Genomic DNA, 15,798 nt, shown 5'->3' with positions numbered 1-15,798 from the left:
GAACAAACCATGCTGGCCCTGAAACTTGCTTGTGTTTACATAGACCCTTCTCTTTCTCTTAATCAAAAACATCGGCGTTGAGCATGAGATAACGTTATGGTGAGTACAGAAGTACACATGGGGCTCTGCAGGGTTGAGAACCATCACTCCCTGAGAGGGAGAAGGGTGTGGGGAGCAGTGATTAATCTCATTTCTCCGGGAACCCATTGCCATTTCTCATTTTTCTTTCTTTCTAGACCAGTATTTGGCAAAGAAGAAAGGCCCCGTACAGATAGGGTTTGCAGGAGGCTGTGGGCTTATGCTCTGCCCAGGATCACACGTCTCAGTGAGGGGGGAGGGACCCAAACCGTTCTGTCTCCATTTCGCCCGTGTGTGTCAACTTAACCTGGAGCAGCGTCCCACCAGAGGACAGGGCACCAAGTGAGAAAGCACCCCTGTTTGCCGGTCTGCTGATCGCACATCTCCCGTGGTGGACGGCCCTTCAGGAGGACAGGAACGTGTCTGCTTAGCTACAGATCCCTAGCACCTGGCGCAGCTCCCGCCACGGACAAGGCACTCAATAGACTGTCTGTGGAGGAGGGAAAGGGGGAAAAGGGGGACTGACACCTGGGAACGCAGCAGCTTTTCCTGGAAAACTCTAGCCTCCGCCACGGGCGTCTCTTCTTTAGTGTAACGGTTAGATCACCCTGGCTCACGAGCCCAGAGCAGAACCACCAGGAGGAAGAGGAGCACAGAGCGGAATCCTAAAAGGGTACAAAAGGGCCTAGCTTCTCAGTCTCATTCATTCTCCTCTCTCTCTCTCTCTCTCTCTCTCTCTCTCTCTCTCTCTCTCTCCCTCTCTCTCTCTGTCTCTCACACACACACACACACACACACACACACACACACACACACACGTCTGCACGCACACAATACACCACACTAGTGTACTAGAGAGACAGATCATCCATCTGGCCATGATAATAGGGCTAAAGACAGCATCCCTAAAATTATTTTTCCATTAATAATAACAATTAGTATCCAGCACTGTGTTCCGGGATTGTTTGCTGTGTACCGCTTCGTTTACAGGTAGCATTACTTTATGTCTATTTTCTAGAAGAGCAAACTGAGACTTGGAAGGGTTAAGTGCTTTGTTCATGCTCCGCAACTGGCCAGTGGTGAAGACCAGGCTTAGAGCCCCTCGGCCTGCTGCCTGCCCTCCCACTCTGCATGTTCCCAGGGAGCCTCCCCATGGGTCTTCAAATTGCCAAGGTTGCTGGATTAAAAGGCAGATTCCCAGAATCAAAATGGAGCAAATTATGTAATATGCATTTATGAAAATGTCAAAATGAACCTCATAATTGCATAAAACAAAAAAGCACTAATAAAACATAAATTGATTTAAAAATCCCCAAATGCCGATTCCCAGGCCTTGGGGCTGAAGTTATCAGAATCTCTGGGAGGTGATTCTGCAAATCTCCATTTTTTTTTTTTTTTTTTTGGTGGTACCAGGGATTGAACCCAGAGGCAGTTAACTTCTGAGCCACCTCTTCAGCCCTTTTTATTTTTTATTTTTGAGACAGGGTCCCTAGGTTGCCTAGTGCTTCACTAAGTTGCTGAGATTGGCTTTGAACCTGTGTAAGACTCCATTTTTTTAACCACCAACCCATGTAGTTTGGATGTGCACCAAAACTGGTGAACCAGCACTCAACTATGCTGCCTCCCCCTTGTGATAGTAGAGAATCTCCAGCACCCCACCCCCACTTCTTAGCAACCAATGGACGTGGAAGATCAGATAGAGAATGAAGGAAAGGAGGGAGACAGAAGGAAGGAACTTGCCTCCAGTTAGTCTCCATTCTAGTTCGGGGGTAGGGGGGGCGGTCAGCTCTGCTCTTCTGGTTTTGGGGCCGGCAGCTTCCCCAGCTGCTCAGGGGCCCCTCTGTAGCCAGTGATGCCTGCCCAGGAAAAGCAGATTAAGCAGCGTGTACCAGCAACAGCAACGAGGTGACATCTAGCTGTATCCAGGACTCAGTCCTGAGTGCTGTTCCCTACCCAGATCAGGACACTGCTGCTCAGGGTCAGCTCCCAGTGGGCAGGCTGCAGGGGAAGAGTCGAGAAACAGAGAGCAGACCTCTAACTCCAAACGGGCCACAGGAAGTTAGAATAATGGAGAAGGTTCCACGGTGCAGGAAGTGGCCTGAGGATGGGGCTTGCTGAGTCTCCCAGGGGATGTCCACTGCTGGTTCTCCCCAGCAAAACAAGGGGCCACCCTGGGTCTCAGCCTCCTCTTCCATTATTATTGGAAGCCTATTAATACTGTCATCTGTGATTTATTGAAAGCTTTTTGTGCATCAGACACTGTCCCGAGTCAATCAGTCAATCTTCCTTACAAATATCTATGAAGTCATCTTGATCTCGTTTGACAGATGAAGAGGGTGAGCCTTAAGCAGGCTAAGCCAGTGGGCCACCTTCAGGTAGCCAGAGAGGCTGAGGTCTGATCCCAGGTCTGATCTGAGATCAAAGCTTGTCCTAATCACTACTCATTGCTTCACCAATGTCCCTCCCACTCTGGCTTTTAAGATTATTTGCCCCAAACAGCAGGTGTTCATGGTTCAAGGGGAGGAGGGACCATTGTGTCTCCCCAGCCCCACATCCTCAGCCCTGGTGAGGAAATGCCAGTTCATCTGGCAGCAACTCGGCAGAGACCCAACATGTGAGTGCACAGGGGCCCCAGAGCTATCTGACCAATAGATCAACTCTCAGCCTGACCAAGCATGGCTCAGAAAAGCAGATTCCTGTGCTGTCATCCACTGCCCAAGTGTCTAGACTGAAGAGACCCTCTGTACGATGGGTGGCAAGTGCTACAGGGCTTCCTGGAAGACCTAGACCCCTAAGCTGGTCCCCACTCTAACCTCCCCTCCTATCATCTGTTCCTCACTTATTCCTACTTCTATGTCTTCTTCAAACAGGCCACTCTCATTCCCACCACACCACAGGGCCTTTGCACTGTCTGTGACCCCTGCTTAAAAAAGGTTTATTCTTTCGGCCTAGAAACAGCTTTCGCCAGATCTTCATAAGCCTTCCTCCTCCTCCTTGTCACTTATATCTCAGATCATGGTCCCCTTCTCAGGGAGGCCTTTCCTGACTGTCCATCTAAATTGGCACCCTGAATCCTTTCCTGCCCATTACCTCTCCCTGCTTAGCTTCCTTCGTGGTGTTTAACACCATGTGAGACGATCTTACTCATTATTTGCTGATGTGCTAAGAAAGTGCCTTGCAAATGGTAGGTTCTCCGTGTGCATGGGTGTGTGTGTGCGCGCATGTGTGTATGTGTGTGTGTGCGCGTGTGCATGTGTGTGTGTGCGCATGTGTGTGTGTGTGTGTGTGTGCATGGGTGTGTATGTGAGTGTGGTGTGTGTGTGTGTGTGTGTGTGTGTGTGTGTGCTGTATGAATGGAAAAATGAATGAACGGGAAATTTACTCACTTTGTGGTAGTCAGGATCCAGGAACCTGAATTCAAGTGTCCCCCTCCTTCTGGTTAACAAGGGCAGAGACCACACAAGACAGCGCTGAGCTTGGTAACAACTGCACCACCACCCAGGAGCTGTGTCCACACACAGCTGGGCATTGTTCCAAAGATAAAAAGGCACTAATTGCTTTTCTATAGGGAGGTAGGAACACAGTCCCTCCATGTCCCCTCATCCTGAGGGTCTGCTTTGTTGGATCTGTTTCTGTGTTAATTGGTCCTGCCTCACCCAGCCAGCATGGGCTTCATCCTGCATGTTGGGGTGGTGACAGGTTCCTCTACAGAGAAGACAGGTTCCAGAGCGGTGCCTGTGTGCATATCTGTGCAGGCAGAGGTGTGTGTGTGTGTGTGTGTGTGTGTGTGTGCATAAAGCGGCACATTCTGGGAAGGGTTAACTGGCAGCCAGGCTGCTCAGGGACCTCAGACTGGCCAGGCACGGGAGGGGTGGGCCTGGAAGGTGGAGCAGGCTGGGCTCACACCAGCTGCCTTTCCACCCCAGGAGTGCAGATGCCTGCCCAGCCGGGGCGCAGAGCTCAAGTCGCCCTTAGGGATGGCTGAAGGAGGGCACACCTGGACACGGCTCCCTCCCTGCCCCTCCAGGCAGGGTGCACCGAGGAGGCTGTCAGGAGAGGAATGAGCCTGGAGTGAGCCATCCACAGGCTCTCCGGCACTTGGAGAGCAGCAGCAGGCAAGGATGGACGTGGTCGACAGCCTTCTCGTGAATGGGAGCAACGTCGCTCCCCCCTGCGAACTGGGGCTCGACAACGGGACGCTGTTCTGCTTGGATCAGCCCCGGCGCTCCAAAGGTAGGTGCCAGAAGCGATTCTTTTAATTCAGAAAACTACTGAGTTCAGGGAGAAGTCAGCACAGGCAAGATTGATAAAGAAAATACAATAAAGTCATTGTGACACAGAGTCAGACGTGCCAAAGTCTGGCTAGAAGACCAAAAGCAGAGGAAAGTCAAAAGAGTGGTATTGTGTGTCGTGGGAGAGTGGAGACGTGTGCAGGACAGGAAGGGGACAAAGGCAGCGGGAGGCAGAGCTGAGAGCAGCAAGAAGGGAGAACAAGTGTAGAAGCCTGGACTTACACGCCCGACAGAAAGGGCACTGTCACAATTCAGCAGTGGCCTTTTCTTGGGGAAACCCGGCGTGAAGAAGCAATTAAAGCAAAATAATGGTCAGTGTCTAGGAGAGAAAGCCCTCACGATTCAGAAGCGTTGTCCTTAAGAAAAAGGGTTTCCCGGGGCAGCTCTTTTAACAGACCAACCTTTTAGAAGCAACCGAATCACACGGTGCTTTTCTCAGTTTGTTTCTGCAAAAATGATGGATGTCAGCTCGGGAATATTTGGGTTTGAAGATGCCCACCCGTAGGGGCACAGGTTGGCAGGAAGGAGCCATCCGCTTGGTGCGCTGAGGTTTTAACATTCTGCTCCCATCACCTCGTCCCTCCCGGCAGAGTGGCAGCCGGCAGTGCAGATTTTCCTGTACTCCCTGATATTCCTGCTCAGCGTGCTGGGGAACACGCTGGTCATCACCGTGCTGATCCGGAACAAGAGGATGAGGACCGTCACCAACATCTTCCTGCTGTCCCTGGCTGTCAGCGACCTCATGCTCTGCCTCTTCTGCATGCCCTTCAACCTCATCCCCAACCTGCTCAAGGATTTCATCTTCGGGAGTGCTGTTTGCAAGACCACCACCTACTTCATGGGTGAGTTGCTGCAGGTGACTATTTCTAGAGTTCTCCCCAGACCCCTGCTCAGCCCAGAGCTTCCCAAGCCCTGGTAGCCAGGGCACGGGAGCCCCGTTGAGTTTGAAAACACAGAGCACGTGGCTGTGTCCGGCTGTGCACAAGGACAAGGACGCTGGCAATGGTTGGACAGTTGGTTCCTTGTTGTGTGTCAGAAGTTGATGTGGAAACACAGAAGGGGTTGTTTCTGTTTTCTCTTCGAGTTTCTGTTCTGTCTGTGCCTTTCTGGATGCCATTCGTCGTATCCTGATCTCTTCCCAACTTGAACTTGGGTCAGGGCTTCGAGGGATGGTGAGGGTCACGGAGGAGGGTTCTCTGGGGTTGGGCCTCTTATTTTCTTAGGGAACAAGGTTATTTTGAGCCAGTTTTATCACAGGTCTAGTTTTTCTCTCAGGATTCACTTCCCAGACCGTTCCCCCTCATAGGGCTAGGACCTGCTCAGGCAGAGAGAGAGTCTCTGTCCCTGAAGAGGAGTCGAATATGTTCTGGGGGCAGTGGTCAATGAAATGACCCTGACTGGCTGGGATAGTGCAGCTCTCTGCTAATGCGAATCAAAATTAAAATGTTGATTATTGAACAAATCTCAAGAGCTACTATCTTCTGGGTGCTTTTAATGCATCCGATGTTGTGCTAAATGCTTTTATTTCCATGGTCCTGTTTTATCGTCCAACCACCCTACGGAGTAAATACAGTTATTCTTCCCTTTCTCATCAGGAAGGAACAGAGCATAGAGAGTCAAAAATGTGCTGAGGACACACGGGCGCTAAGTGACACAGCAGGGATTTGACCCAGGTTAGCGGCCACCACAGTGTGAGCACACAGCCTTAGTTTGTCAACTTCTGTAGTTCTCCTGAAGCTGAAAAAGAAAGAAAGAAAGAAAGAAAGAAAGAAAGAAAGAAAGAAAGAAAGAAAGAAAGAAAGAAAGAAAGAAAGAAAGAAAGAAAGAAAGAAAGAAAGGAAAGAAAGAATGTGTTTCTTGGTCCCCTGTGTCTGCCAGATTGCCTTGTCCCTTGCCTGTTGTGCAAACTCATTGAGAGAAAGGGAGAAATGGAAATGAGAGGGGATTTGTTTTTAGTTCTGACCCAAATCTTATAAAATATACAGCACTGAGCTGGTGAGGGCAGTCCTCAATGACTGGAAAGCTTTAAAAGCCTTTATTTTTCCCAACCGAGGAAGCGGGATCCAGTACAGACAAAATGAAGATGAATTGCTGAGCCTCGTGCCAGGGACAAGTAACCAAGAACACGTCAGCCGAGTCCAAGGCCGACTCTGAACTTATCCTTTAGAAAAGGACTTACAAATGACAAGGATCACTGTTAAGCAATGAAGCGCTAACAATGACGAACATTCCAGAGTGCTTTACATTTGCAAGTCCTGTCCACATACACCGTAGGGTCCTTCTGTTTGAGAACCTTCCTCAGAGTGCATGAAAGATCGAAAGGGAGCCCTTGCTTTCCTGGTTGCACAACGTTATGAGCACCAGGAAAGGGTTTGTCTTTAAATGGTTAACTTTGTGTTATGTGAATTTCACTTGGGCTTCTAATAAGAAAACTTTTAAATTTTTAAAAATTACAGTAGGGAAAAAAAAAAGAAAAATTAAATAACCAAAATAGGAAATCAAGACAATTCAGAAGGTATTTGGAATGTCATAGTGACTTTGTTAGATTTTTAATTTCAGCGATTTAGAGTCTTCTGTCAAATTTGTGGTCTTCTCAATATTAACAATGAATACTCATTAAACTACTAATTTGTAGTGAAAGAAAGAAAGAAAGAAGAAAGAGAGAAAAAAGAAAGAAAGAAAGAAAGAGAGAAGAAAGAAAAAAGAAAGAAAGAAAGAAAGAGAGAGAGAAGAAAGAAAGAGAGAAAGAAAGAAAGAAAGAAAGAGAGAGAGAGAGAAGAAAGAGAGAAAGAAAGAAAGAAAGAAAGAAAGAAAGAAAGAAAGAAAGAAAGAAAGAAAGAAAGAAAGAAAGAAAGAAAGAAAGAGAGTGCTTGCCCGACAGTGTGAAAGTGGGTTTTACAGTTACCCAGTGTGGACCCATTACACAAGCTGATAGAGTCTGGGGCTGTCCTGTCCACTTTAGTGTTGTTCTGTAGGGTGACGTCCAGGAAGACACAGCAAATCCTACACCAGAACAAACTGGTCGGTCAATGGTTTGGGGATTGATAGAACTTCTTTAAGACTCTAAGGACAGCTAGGCTAGGCTCCCTAGAAAAAGAATTTTTGTACATAGCTAAAGATAATTAATTTATATCCATACTCATGGTAAGTTGCCAGGTTAAGAACCTCTGTTCCTAATTCTTTATTAATTCTGAGATTTAAGAAATCATAGTGGGACTGAAGACCTAGCTCACTGGTAGAGCACTTCCTTAGCATATCCAAGACCCTGAGATTATCCCCAGCACCAAAAAGAAAAAAAAATCATAGTAAGAGGAAATGATAAGAGTCAACAGAAGTCATAGCTGAAGGATTCAAGGGTAATTTAAAGACATGATAATAAACATATATACATAATATAAAAATTAGGGGAAATTAAGTTTTTTGACTATGACCCAAGAACATGTTTTGAAGTGAGATGTATTTCCCACTATATTGGTGATGTACACTTAATAAAATACAGAGAAACAAAAGAACAAAAAGGAAAACCCTAGTTCTCTCATCTGGAGAAACCTTTAATTGTACTATAGAACATTTCTCTTGCATTTTTTTTTACTGAATATTCTTTTCAACAAACTACATTTTAAAATGTAGGATGTTTCAGTCTTAAAAATAACATGTACTAGAGCCTTCCAAAAATTAATGCTTCTAGCTCAAATCCCAGTGACCTTTTGGGTCAGAGCCCTGAGAGTCTTGGGTTTTTAAGGTCAATTTAACCAAACAGATCATGTGTAAAATCAGAGCTTTTCTTTAGGTTTCTGTGTAGGGGTGCCATATTTTTATCCCCCTGTTATTAATTAATGAGCACCCTCAGCCCAGGCAAGAGTTCAATTGCAATCAAAGCTCAATAAACTTATCTCAACATTGGCAGGGAGATGTATTTGCAAATACATTTTGTTAACTGCCTTAAATCCTTTCAGAACAAAGCTGGGAATAGATCATCTTTCTGAAATATGCATGCACAGTATTTCTTTACCCCTGGAGCATTCTCCTTTGAGATTAGACCTGTGCAGATCAGATATGCTTTTATGCTTTAGCTAAAGTGCAAATAAACTTTGGATTTCAGTGCCAACATAATCAGCTTCTTTCTTCCTTCCCAGGCACCTCTGTGAGTGTTTCCACCTTTAATCTGGTGGCCATATCTCTGGAGAGATATGGTGCAATTTGTAGGCCCTTACAGTCCCGCGTTTGGCAGACGAAATCCCACGCTCTGAAGGTGATTGCTGCTACCTGGTGCCTCTCCTTTACCATCATGACTCCGTACCCCATTTATAGCAACTTGGTGCCTTTTACCAAAAATAACAACCAGACCGCAAATATGTGCCGCTTCCTACTGCCAAATGATGTTATGCAGCAGTCCTGGTAAGGAGGCACTGTGTTTATTTATTTTTTTTTAAATATAACTTGATACATCTGCAGCATGAAAATCTGGAATGCCTTGGCCAGAATACTTGGGGGATCAGGGTCCTGGAGACTTTTTGAGTTGCTAACCGCTAATGAGGCATTTTAACCTCATCCTAGAGTAAGAGTAAGCAAACGCACAGCTGGAAAGCTCTTTTTAAAATGCCATATGTAGATTGCTTCAATCTATACTATTGAAACCCTCTAGGGTAGATAATATCACTGCGCCCATTTTACAGATGAGGGAACAGAGTCCTGGAAAGGTCAAGTGGCCTAAACTCAATAAACCAAATTCACGTGGAGCAGAGTCTCTGTGCTTAATGACTCTGCAGTATGCTTGCAGAAGGTCTAGTGGAGGTTTAAGCTAGGTGACTCAGAAAGCTACAATTTTCTAAAGCACTGAAGATAGAACAGAGAGTGACTCCCAGATCCCCGCGTGACTATTAGAGCTGCATTGTGATGCTTGCCCAGAACACTTGACCAGAGAAAGGCGAGATTCTAATACCTGTTCCTTGGCTTACTAGCTGGGTAACTCTGGGAAAGTTCACACAGTGCCCTAGGCCTCAGGGTCTTCATTTCTGCAAGGGATTAATACAATAAATCTACCGTATTGGGTGGCTCTAAGGCTCCAGTAAGAACATGAGTAGAAAAAAATGTCTTTATAAAGAGGTGATACAAATACAGAGCATCATTTTTACTAATTCCAAGGATGTTTTAGAAGCCAGAAGTAGGCATTCAGAAACAGAGGCTCAAGACGGAGATCTTCTCTGCTTTCTCTGCCTTCCTCCTTCATTTTAACCAGGTAGCACACGCACCCACAAAAAGAATTATGCTACATGGGCTGGGGTTGTGCTCAGAGGTAGAGTGCTCACCTAGCATGTGTGAGGCACTGGGCTCCATCCTCAGCACCACATAAAAATAAAAAAGATATTGTGTCCACCTATAATTTGAAAAAAAAAGAATTATGTTACAAAGGAGAGGGATATTTCTAAGACCTGAAAGGGAATCTTATCAACACGTCCAGTTGTGATGAGAAATGGCCCAGCCGCGGTCAGCCTCTGACAATTTGATGGCCTAATTGTGCAGCCTTGCACTTGCCAGGCTGCAGAAGTGATTTAGGGGCCGGACTCCTAGAGAGGAGGCCGCCGTGCCTCGGGAAACAAATGTGTTTAGAGGAAGCAGAGTTCTACCCAGCCAGGCACTCTACCAAGCATGCCACCGTGGAGAATAAACACCCAAGGAAATCTTTGAGCTGCTGGGGGGTCAGAAAGAGAGAGGATGCCATATTTCATAAAACAAAAAGGAGATTTTCTATCATCCCTGTGTAGGCATATGAGTATTCTCTTGCTATAAAGTCAACAAACTGTGTATTGTGATGCTTATGAGTAGTGACTCCAGCGATGTATTGCTTGGGTTCAGATTTCAACTCTGTCACTAGCTGCGTGACTTTAGACACGTTATTTAGGTCTCAATTTCCTCTTCTCTGAAATAGGAATTAGAATAATAGTGTCTACTTCAAAGGTTATTATGGGAGTTAAATGTACTATTTTATGTAAAATGCCTAATCTGGTGTGTAGCACATATGACAAATCCTCAATGAACGTAATCTCTATTATTATGATTATTAATTTTGGTAACATAATATGTAAATCACATATTCTCATTTTTAAGCTATTAATATTTTTAATGTAGTTTTTATTTATTCTTTTTAGATATACATGCCTATAGGATATATTTTGACATATCATACATACATGGAGTATAGCTTCCCATTCTTGTGGTTGTACATGATGTGGAGTATATTCATGTATGAACATAGGAAAGTAATGTCCGATCCATTCTACTCTCTTTCTTATTCCCATCCCCTTCCATGTTATTGTCTTTTTTTTTTTTTTAAGACAGGGTCTCCCTAGGTCACTTAGGCCATCCTCAAGCTTCTCTACCCTCCTGTCCCAGACGCCTGACATCTGGGATCACATGCATACATCACCAAGCCCAGATTTTCATTATTTTCTAACACGTAAACTTGTTCCAGGCACAAAATCATGCCAACCTTTTTCAATTTGACCAGTCCTTCACAAGACGTTCCATCTAAAAAAAGAAAAGAAGAAAACAACTTCCAATGACGGAACCTCCAGACATGGAATTTTCAAGGGTATTAAAGACTAGTAATGAATGTGTCTGCTCAGACCAGCTCAAACAAAGATGCCCCTAGATCACCCCTTCCCATTTGAGTCTGAAGGTCCAGAGTTGCTGGTAATTGGATTTCTTTCAATTTTATTAGGCACACGTTCCTGCTGCTCATCCTCTTTCTTATTCCTGGAATTGTGATGATGGTGGCGTACGGATTAATCTCTTTGGAACTCTATCAAGGAATAAAATTTGATGCTAGCCAGAAGAAATCTGCTAAAGGTAAATATCTTTTAACTGTCTGTTTACGTCAGAAGAGCATGCAAGCGTGTTGTCTTGACTTGAGAGGACACACCAGACCCTTCACAGAGTATACTGAAGTCTTTGAAGACAATTCTTATGAAACTCTGTTTCTTAGGCCCAGGATTGGTTCCCACCCTCTATTTCTTCATCTATAAGATGGGGAAATAATTCCTTTCAAGAGGGCACCAAGAGGAATAAAAAGAGATAATACACATATCACCCAGTTATCAGCAGAGAGCCACACGTCCCACACTTTCCGTCCCCCTGTATTCAAGTGGACACCCTACAATAACCAAGGCTAATTACAATCCTGACCTGTGTTTGGGTCTCTCCAAAGGCCTCAGAAGAAATCTGACAGACACTCCACAAGCCCCATCCTCTCTCCCCCCGTCTCATGCTCACTCTGCAGTGACCACAAACCCTGACCCCTTCCCCACTCACTAAAATTGTACCAACACCTGTGTTGACATAGCCTCTGCCTTCTCACTCCACCTCCTCACTTGGCTTTTTACTACGTAGACAACTTAGTCTCTCTGACTTCTGTGGGTTTCCTTGACTCTTTCTCACCATCTCACAGTAAAAACTCTCTGAAACTTAGCAAGCAAGCAGGAGCTTCCCCTAGGGACCAGGAAAGACAGGAAAATTATCTAATCATTTCTATCCTTATACTATTTTGTCCCAGGTATTATTATACATTGTGTCATTCACATATATTATTAAAATTACATTTTATTTGTGTACACACACACACATACACACACACACACACACACACACACACACACACACACACACGTTTTAAGTGGCTTTTCATTCCAGGGAGAGAACTAGTACGGATCAATTCTTACCCAAGGTCAGCGTAGGTCAAGGTGACCTTGATCCTCCAGTTCAGGTTTGTCTTGGCCTCCCAGATGTAGAGGGGCTGAGGCTCCATGCCCTCTGTCTGGCATGACCCTTCCTGAGCCATAAGTGATGTCCCTTGCCCTCCCAGAGAGGAAACCGAGCACGGGCAGTGGCAGCCGATTCGAGGACAGCGACGGCTGCTACCTGCAGAAGTCCCGGTCCCCGAGGAGGCTGGAGCTCCAGCAGCTGTCCACCCGCAGCGGCAGCGGCAGGCTCCACCGCGTCCGGAGCAGCAGCTCGGCCGCCAACCTGATGGCCAAGAAGCGGGTCATCCGCATGCTCATGGTCATCGTGGTCCTCTTCTTCCTGTGCTGGATGCCCATCTTCAGCGCCAACGCCTGGCGGGCCTATGACACCACCTCTGCCGAGCGCCACCTCTCAGGGACCCCCATCTCCTTCATCCTCCTGCTCTCCTACACCTCCTCCTGCGTGAACCCCATCATCTACTGCTTCATGAACAAACGGTTCCGCCTCGGCTTCATGGCCACCTTTCCCTGCTGCCCCAACCCGGGGCCCCCGGGGGCGAGGGGAGAGGTGGGAGAGGAGGAGGAAGGCAGGACCTCGGGGGCGTCCCTGTCCAGGTACTCCTACAGCCACATGAGCGCCTCTGCCGCACCCCCCTGAGCCCGCCGGCCCTCCACTGCGCTGGGAGGAGGGGGCCAGGGAGGGGGAGGAGGAGGGAAGTGCAGCAGGCAGGCCCCATGTCCTGTGGAAGCCTTCCCTGGCTGCTTTCCATCCTCCCCCCAGTTCCAGAAGGAGATGCACTGGCGGGGGGGGGGGGCGGGGGCCTGACTTGGTTTCCAGGTAGGTCAAGGCAAGACATTCCCAGTGACATTCACCATCAGAAAGCCTCAGCAAGCCCCTGGGAGTCCCCCAGGATCAGGCTGCAAATGTAATTACCAAGCACCTGTTCAAAGTGGAGATTCCCACCCTACTGAGCTTCAGAAGGTTCTGGAACACCCAAGGTGGGTTCCTGCTTCTGGTAGTGATGCTTCTGTTCTCTGTTTCTTCTGCTACTGAAGAGCGGTGAAAGCTCCTTGCCCCCCCCCCCCCAGCACCCTGGGCTTTCACTACACACAGTGACCTCCTCCACCAAGAGAAGCGAAGCAGACCTCCTCTGGCCATTTTTGTAGGAAGAGAACAATATGATTTTTTTTTTTTTCATCTTGAAGTTAGTCAGGACAGAGGCCCATGTTGTCATCAGACGAGCAAAAAGCATGTTTTCTGAAACACAGAATTTAGAGCTCATGTTTCCACAAAGAGAAGGGAGTACAAGGAAAGAGCCAGATGGAATGGGATCTTACCCTACGGAATGTTGAGCAGCAGAAGGTGCATAGGATGTTTTTTCTACTTTCGTGATCTAGATTGCCTAACTTCTCCTTTATGTGGTATTTAACATCATAATTTCCTTGCCTTCACTGATTTTTCATATTCATCTATACTTCCTCTTCCAGAAGGACTTTCCTGGTACAGGAGAATTGTAAGGCCAAGGGTAAAAATGTCTATAGTCAAGCCCCCAATGCAGACTCATCCTAATTGGACTTAGTCAGCAAACAGCTTTTGAATGCCAACACTGTCTATGCTTCTAAATGCAACTTGCTAATAACCAGTTAATTGTATGTGTGTGTGTGTACATTGGACATATAATTATGTTCTTTACATATAAGGAAACTCTTTGGTGTGTTTAAAAATAGAATTAATAATGGATGTTGGAATTCAGCTAGTATTAATCATTTTATTATCCTTCCTAGACATACCAGTTCATGTGAACTTGTTGTTGGCAAGATTAATGTTGAAACCTCTCTCCTCTAAGAAATATCAATTTAAAACAAGATGTGCATTACACACTCAGATACCAAGAAGTGCATTTCTACAATAGTATGTACCAGCACTGCTTTGTTTTTCTTTTAAGAGTAACCTTGTCCTATTTGTTTAGATAAATTAATATGGACATCTTTTTAAAAAATGCAGACAACTTTTGACAGAAGCATGTTTGCATGCTAGCATGGGAAGTAAACAAGTACACGAATTTTAAAAAAGGAAGTTCCCAGCTTCATGCCTTCAAGTATCTGAGAAGAAGTGAGCTTGTCTTTTGCTTCTTATTTCAGAGGCCATAACCAAACACTGATCCAGGCCTGATGCTCTGGGTGGTATAGGGTGAGGGATTTCAATTGTCAAAAAAAATAATAATAATAAAAAATTTTAAAAGGTGGAAGGGGAATGAAGAGAGTGACAAGAAATGCTGGGTTAAAAGACACTGTAGAATCTGGCAAGATGTAAGCATTGCTTTTGCTTAACAGCAGGTGATCTAAATGGGGCTTTTCAAGCTAGAGCATTCCTTCCTCTGACCACCATCTTAAAGATTTCAAGGTAAAAGTTCAACCAACTAAAATGTGTCCTGCTAAAATTGTAATGATAAAAGGCCTAAAAAATAAAAGTATCTCCAATATTTGAGGATGTCCTACACTAGCTACAATTTTCCTGTGAGAAGAGTAAGTCTTCTCCTCTGGCAGCAATTAGCATATAAATGAAGATAAACTAGTAATCCCCCACTATTGGAAACCTCTGGAAGTTCCAAAGATATGTTATCCTGAAATTAAAGTTCCCAGATTTAGCTAATAAAAATACAGATGCACAGCTAAATTCTAATAGATAAGCAATCAGTAGTTCTTAGCATGAGTATGTTCCATGCACTAAAATACACCTTGTATTTTATATAGCAGCGCTGCCCTGAAAACTTTGAAAAAGCATGTAAAATATATATATATATATATATATATATATATATATATATATATATATATATATATATGATTCCCAACATAAATTAATTTATTGGTAGGTCTTTCGCTTAAGGGAAGCTTTTTTTGTAAAAAGGGGGAAAAAAGCTATTAACTTTCAGAATCTGATCTTTGAAAAGGTTTGTTTTGCTGATTAAAACTTTTTTTAATATAATGCTCCTCTCATACTTTGCTTACTGCCTCTATTCCAAGCTAAAGCAGTTTACTAATTTGACTTTAAACTGAATCGACCCAATAGAGTTAAGAAAACAAGTACATCAGTTTTCTGGCATTTTTCCAGTGTCTTTGTCTTTCCTTCTTCACCGGAGTGGTGAGTTAGAGCACTGGAATGGAGAGCTGTCTCTGCTGTGTAATTAAATCATGTGTCTCAGTGACTTCTTGTGCTCCAGCCACTGTGGTAACCTCTCCTCACATACTTTTGGGGGTAAAACGAGCAGTGCCTGGATTTCCAGAGCTTGGTTACACATGTCCCTGTATGCTTAATAGTGTCCCCTCCGTTCAAGCAAAATGTGATGAGTTGAGCCTCCGTTGTACTTCCCTCCTGTGTTTTGCCAGTAAATGCATACAGTAAGTGTTCAATAAATGTAGTGACCACTGTCACTCCTCCTGTGCTTTGGGTGGCCTCCCTTTCTGTCTGCAGCTGTGGGGAAGACTCATTTGTGGGGGTGGGAGAAGCAGAATTTCTGCTAGACTTTTCCCAGTCCATATGCATCTCACCCAAGGTCCTGAAGTGGGACAGTGGGTGGGAGCTTTCCCTCCCTCTTCCCGTTGCCTTGGCTGTGACCTCTCTCTCCTCGGTGGTGTGTGTGTGTAGGTAAAGGGTGAATGTAATCCATGATGTTACTAAGGGAGGT

General features: G+C 45.4%; 1 protein-coding gene across 1 annotated transcript; it reads left to right on the top strand.

Moving 5' to 3' along the window:
- Window positions 1–3,919: 3,919 nt before the first annotated feature.
- On the top strand, window positions 3,920–15,556 carry Cckar (cholecystokinin A receptor). The gene is made up of 5 exons (XM_078021164.1): window positions 3,920–4,311; window positions 4,961–5,212; window positions 8,507–8,768; window positions 11,092–11,219; window positions 12,232–15,556. Exons 1-5 carry the CDS (start codon window positions 4,200–4,202, stop codon window positions 12,765–12,767), a joined length of 1,290 nt encoding a protein of 429 aa, XP_077877290.1. The 5' UTR covers window positions 3,920–4,199; the 3' UTR covers window positions 12,768–15,556.
- The last annotated feature ends 242 nt before the right edge of the window (window positions 15,557–15,798 follow it).

Source organism: Ictidomys tridecemlineatus, chromosome 9 (genome assembly GCF_052094955.1).
Source record: "Ictidomys tridecemlineatus isolate mIctTri1 chromosome 9, mIctTri1.hap1, whole genome shotgun sequence".
In the NCBI taxonomy this organism is placed as follows: domain Eukaryota; kingdom Metazoa; phylum Chordata; class Mammalia; order Rodentia; family Sciuridae; genus Ictidomys; species Ictidomys tridecemlineatus.
This window is presented reverse-complemented; position numbering and strand designations above follow the sequence as displayed.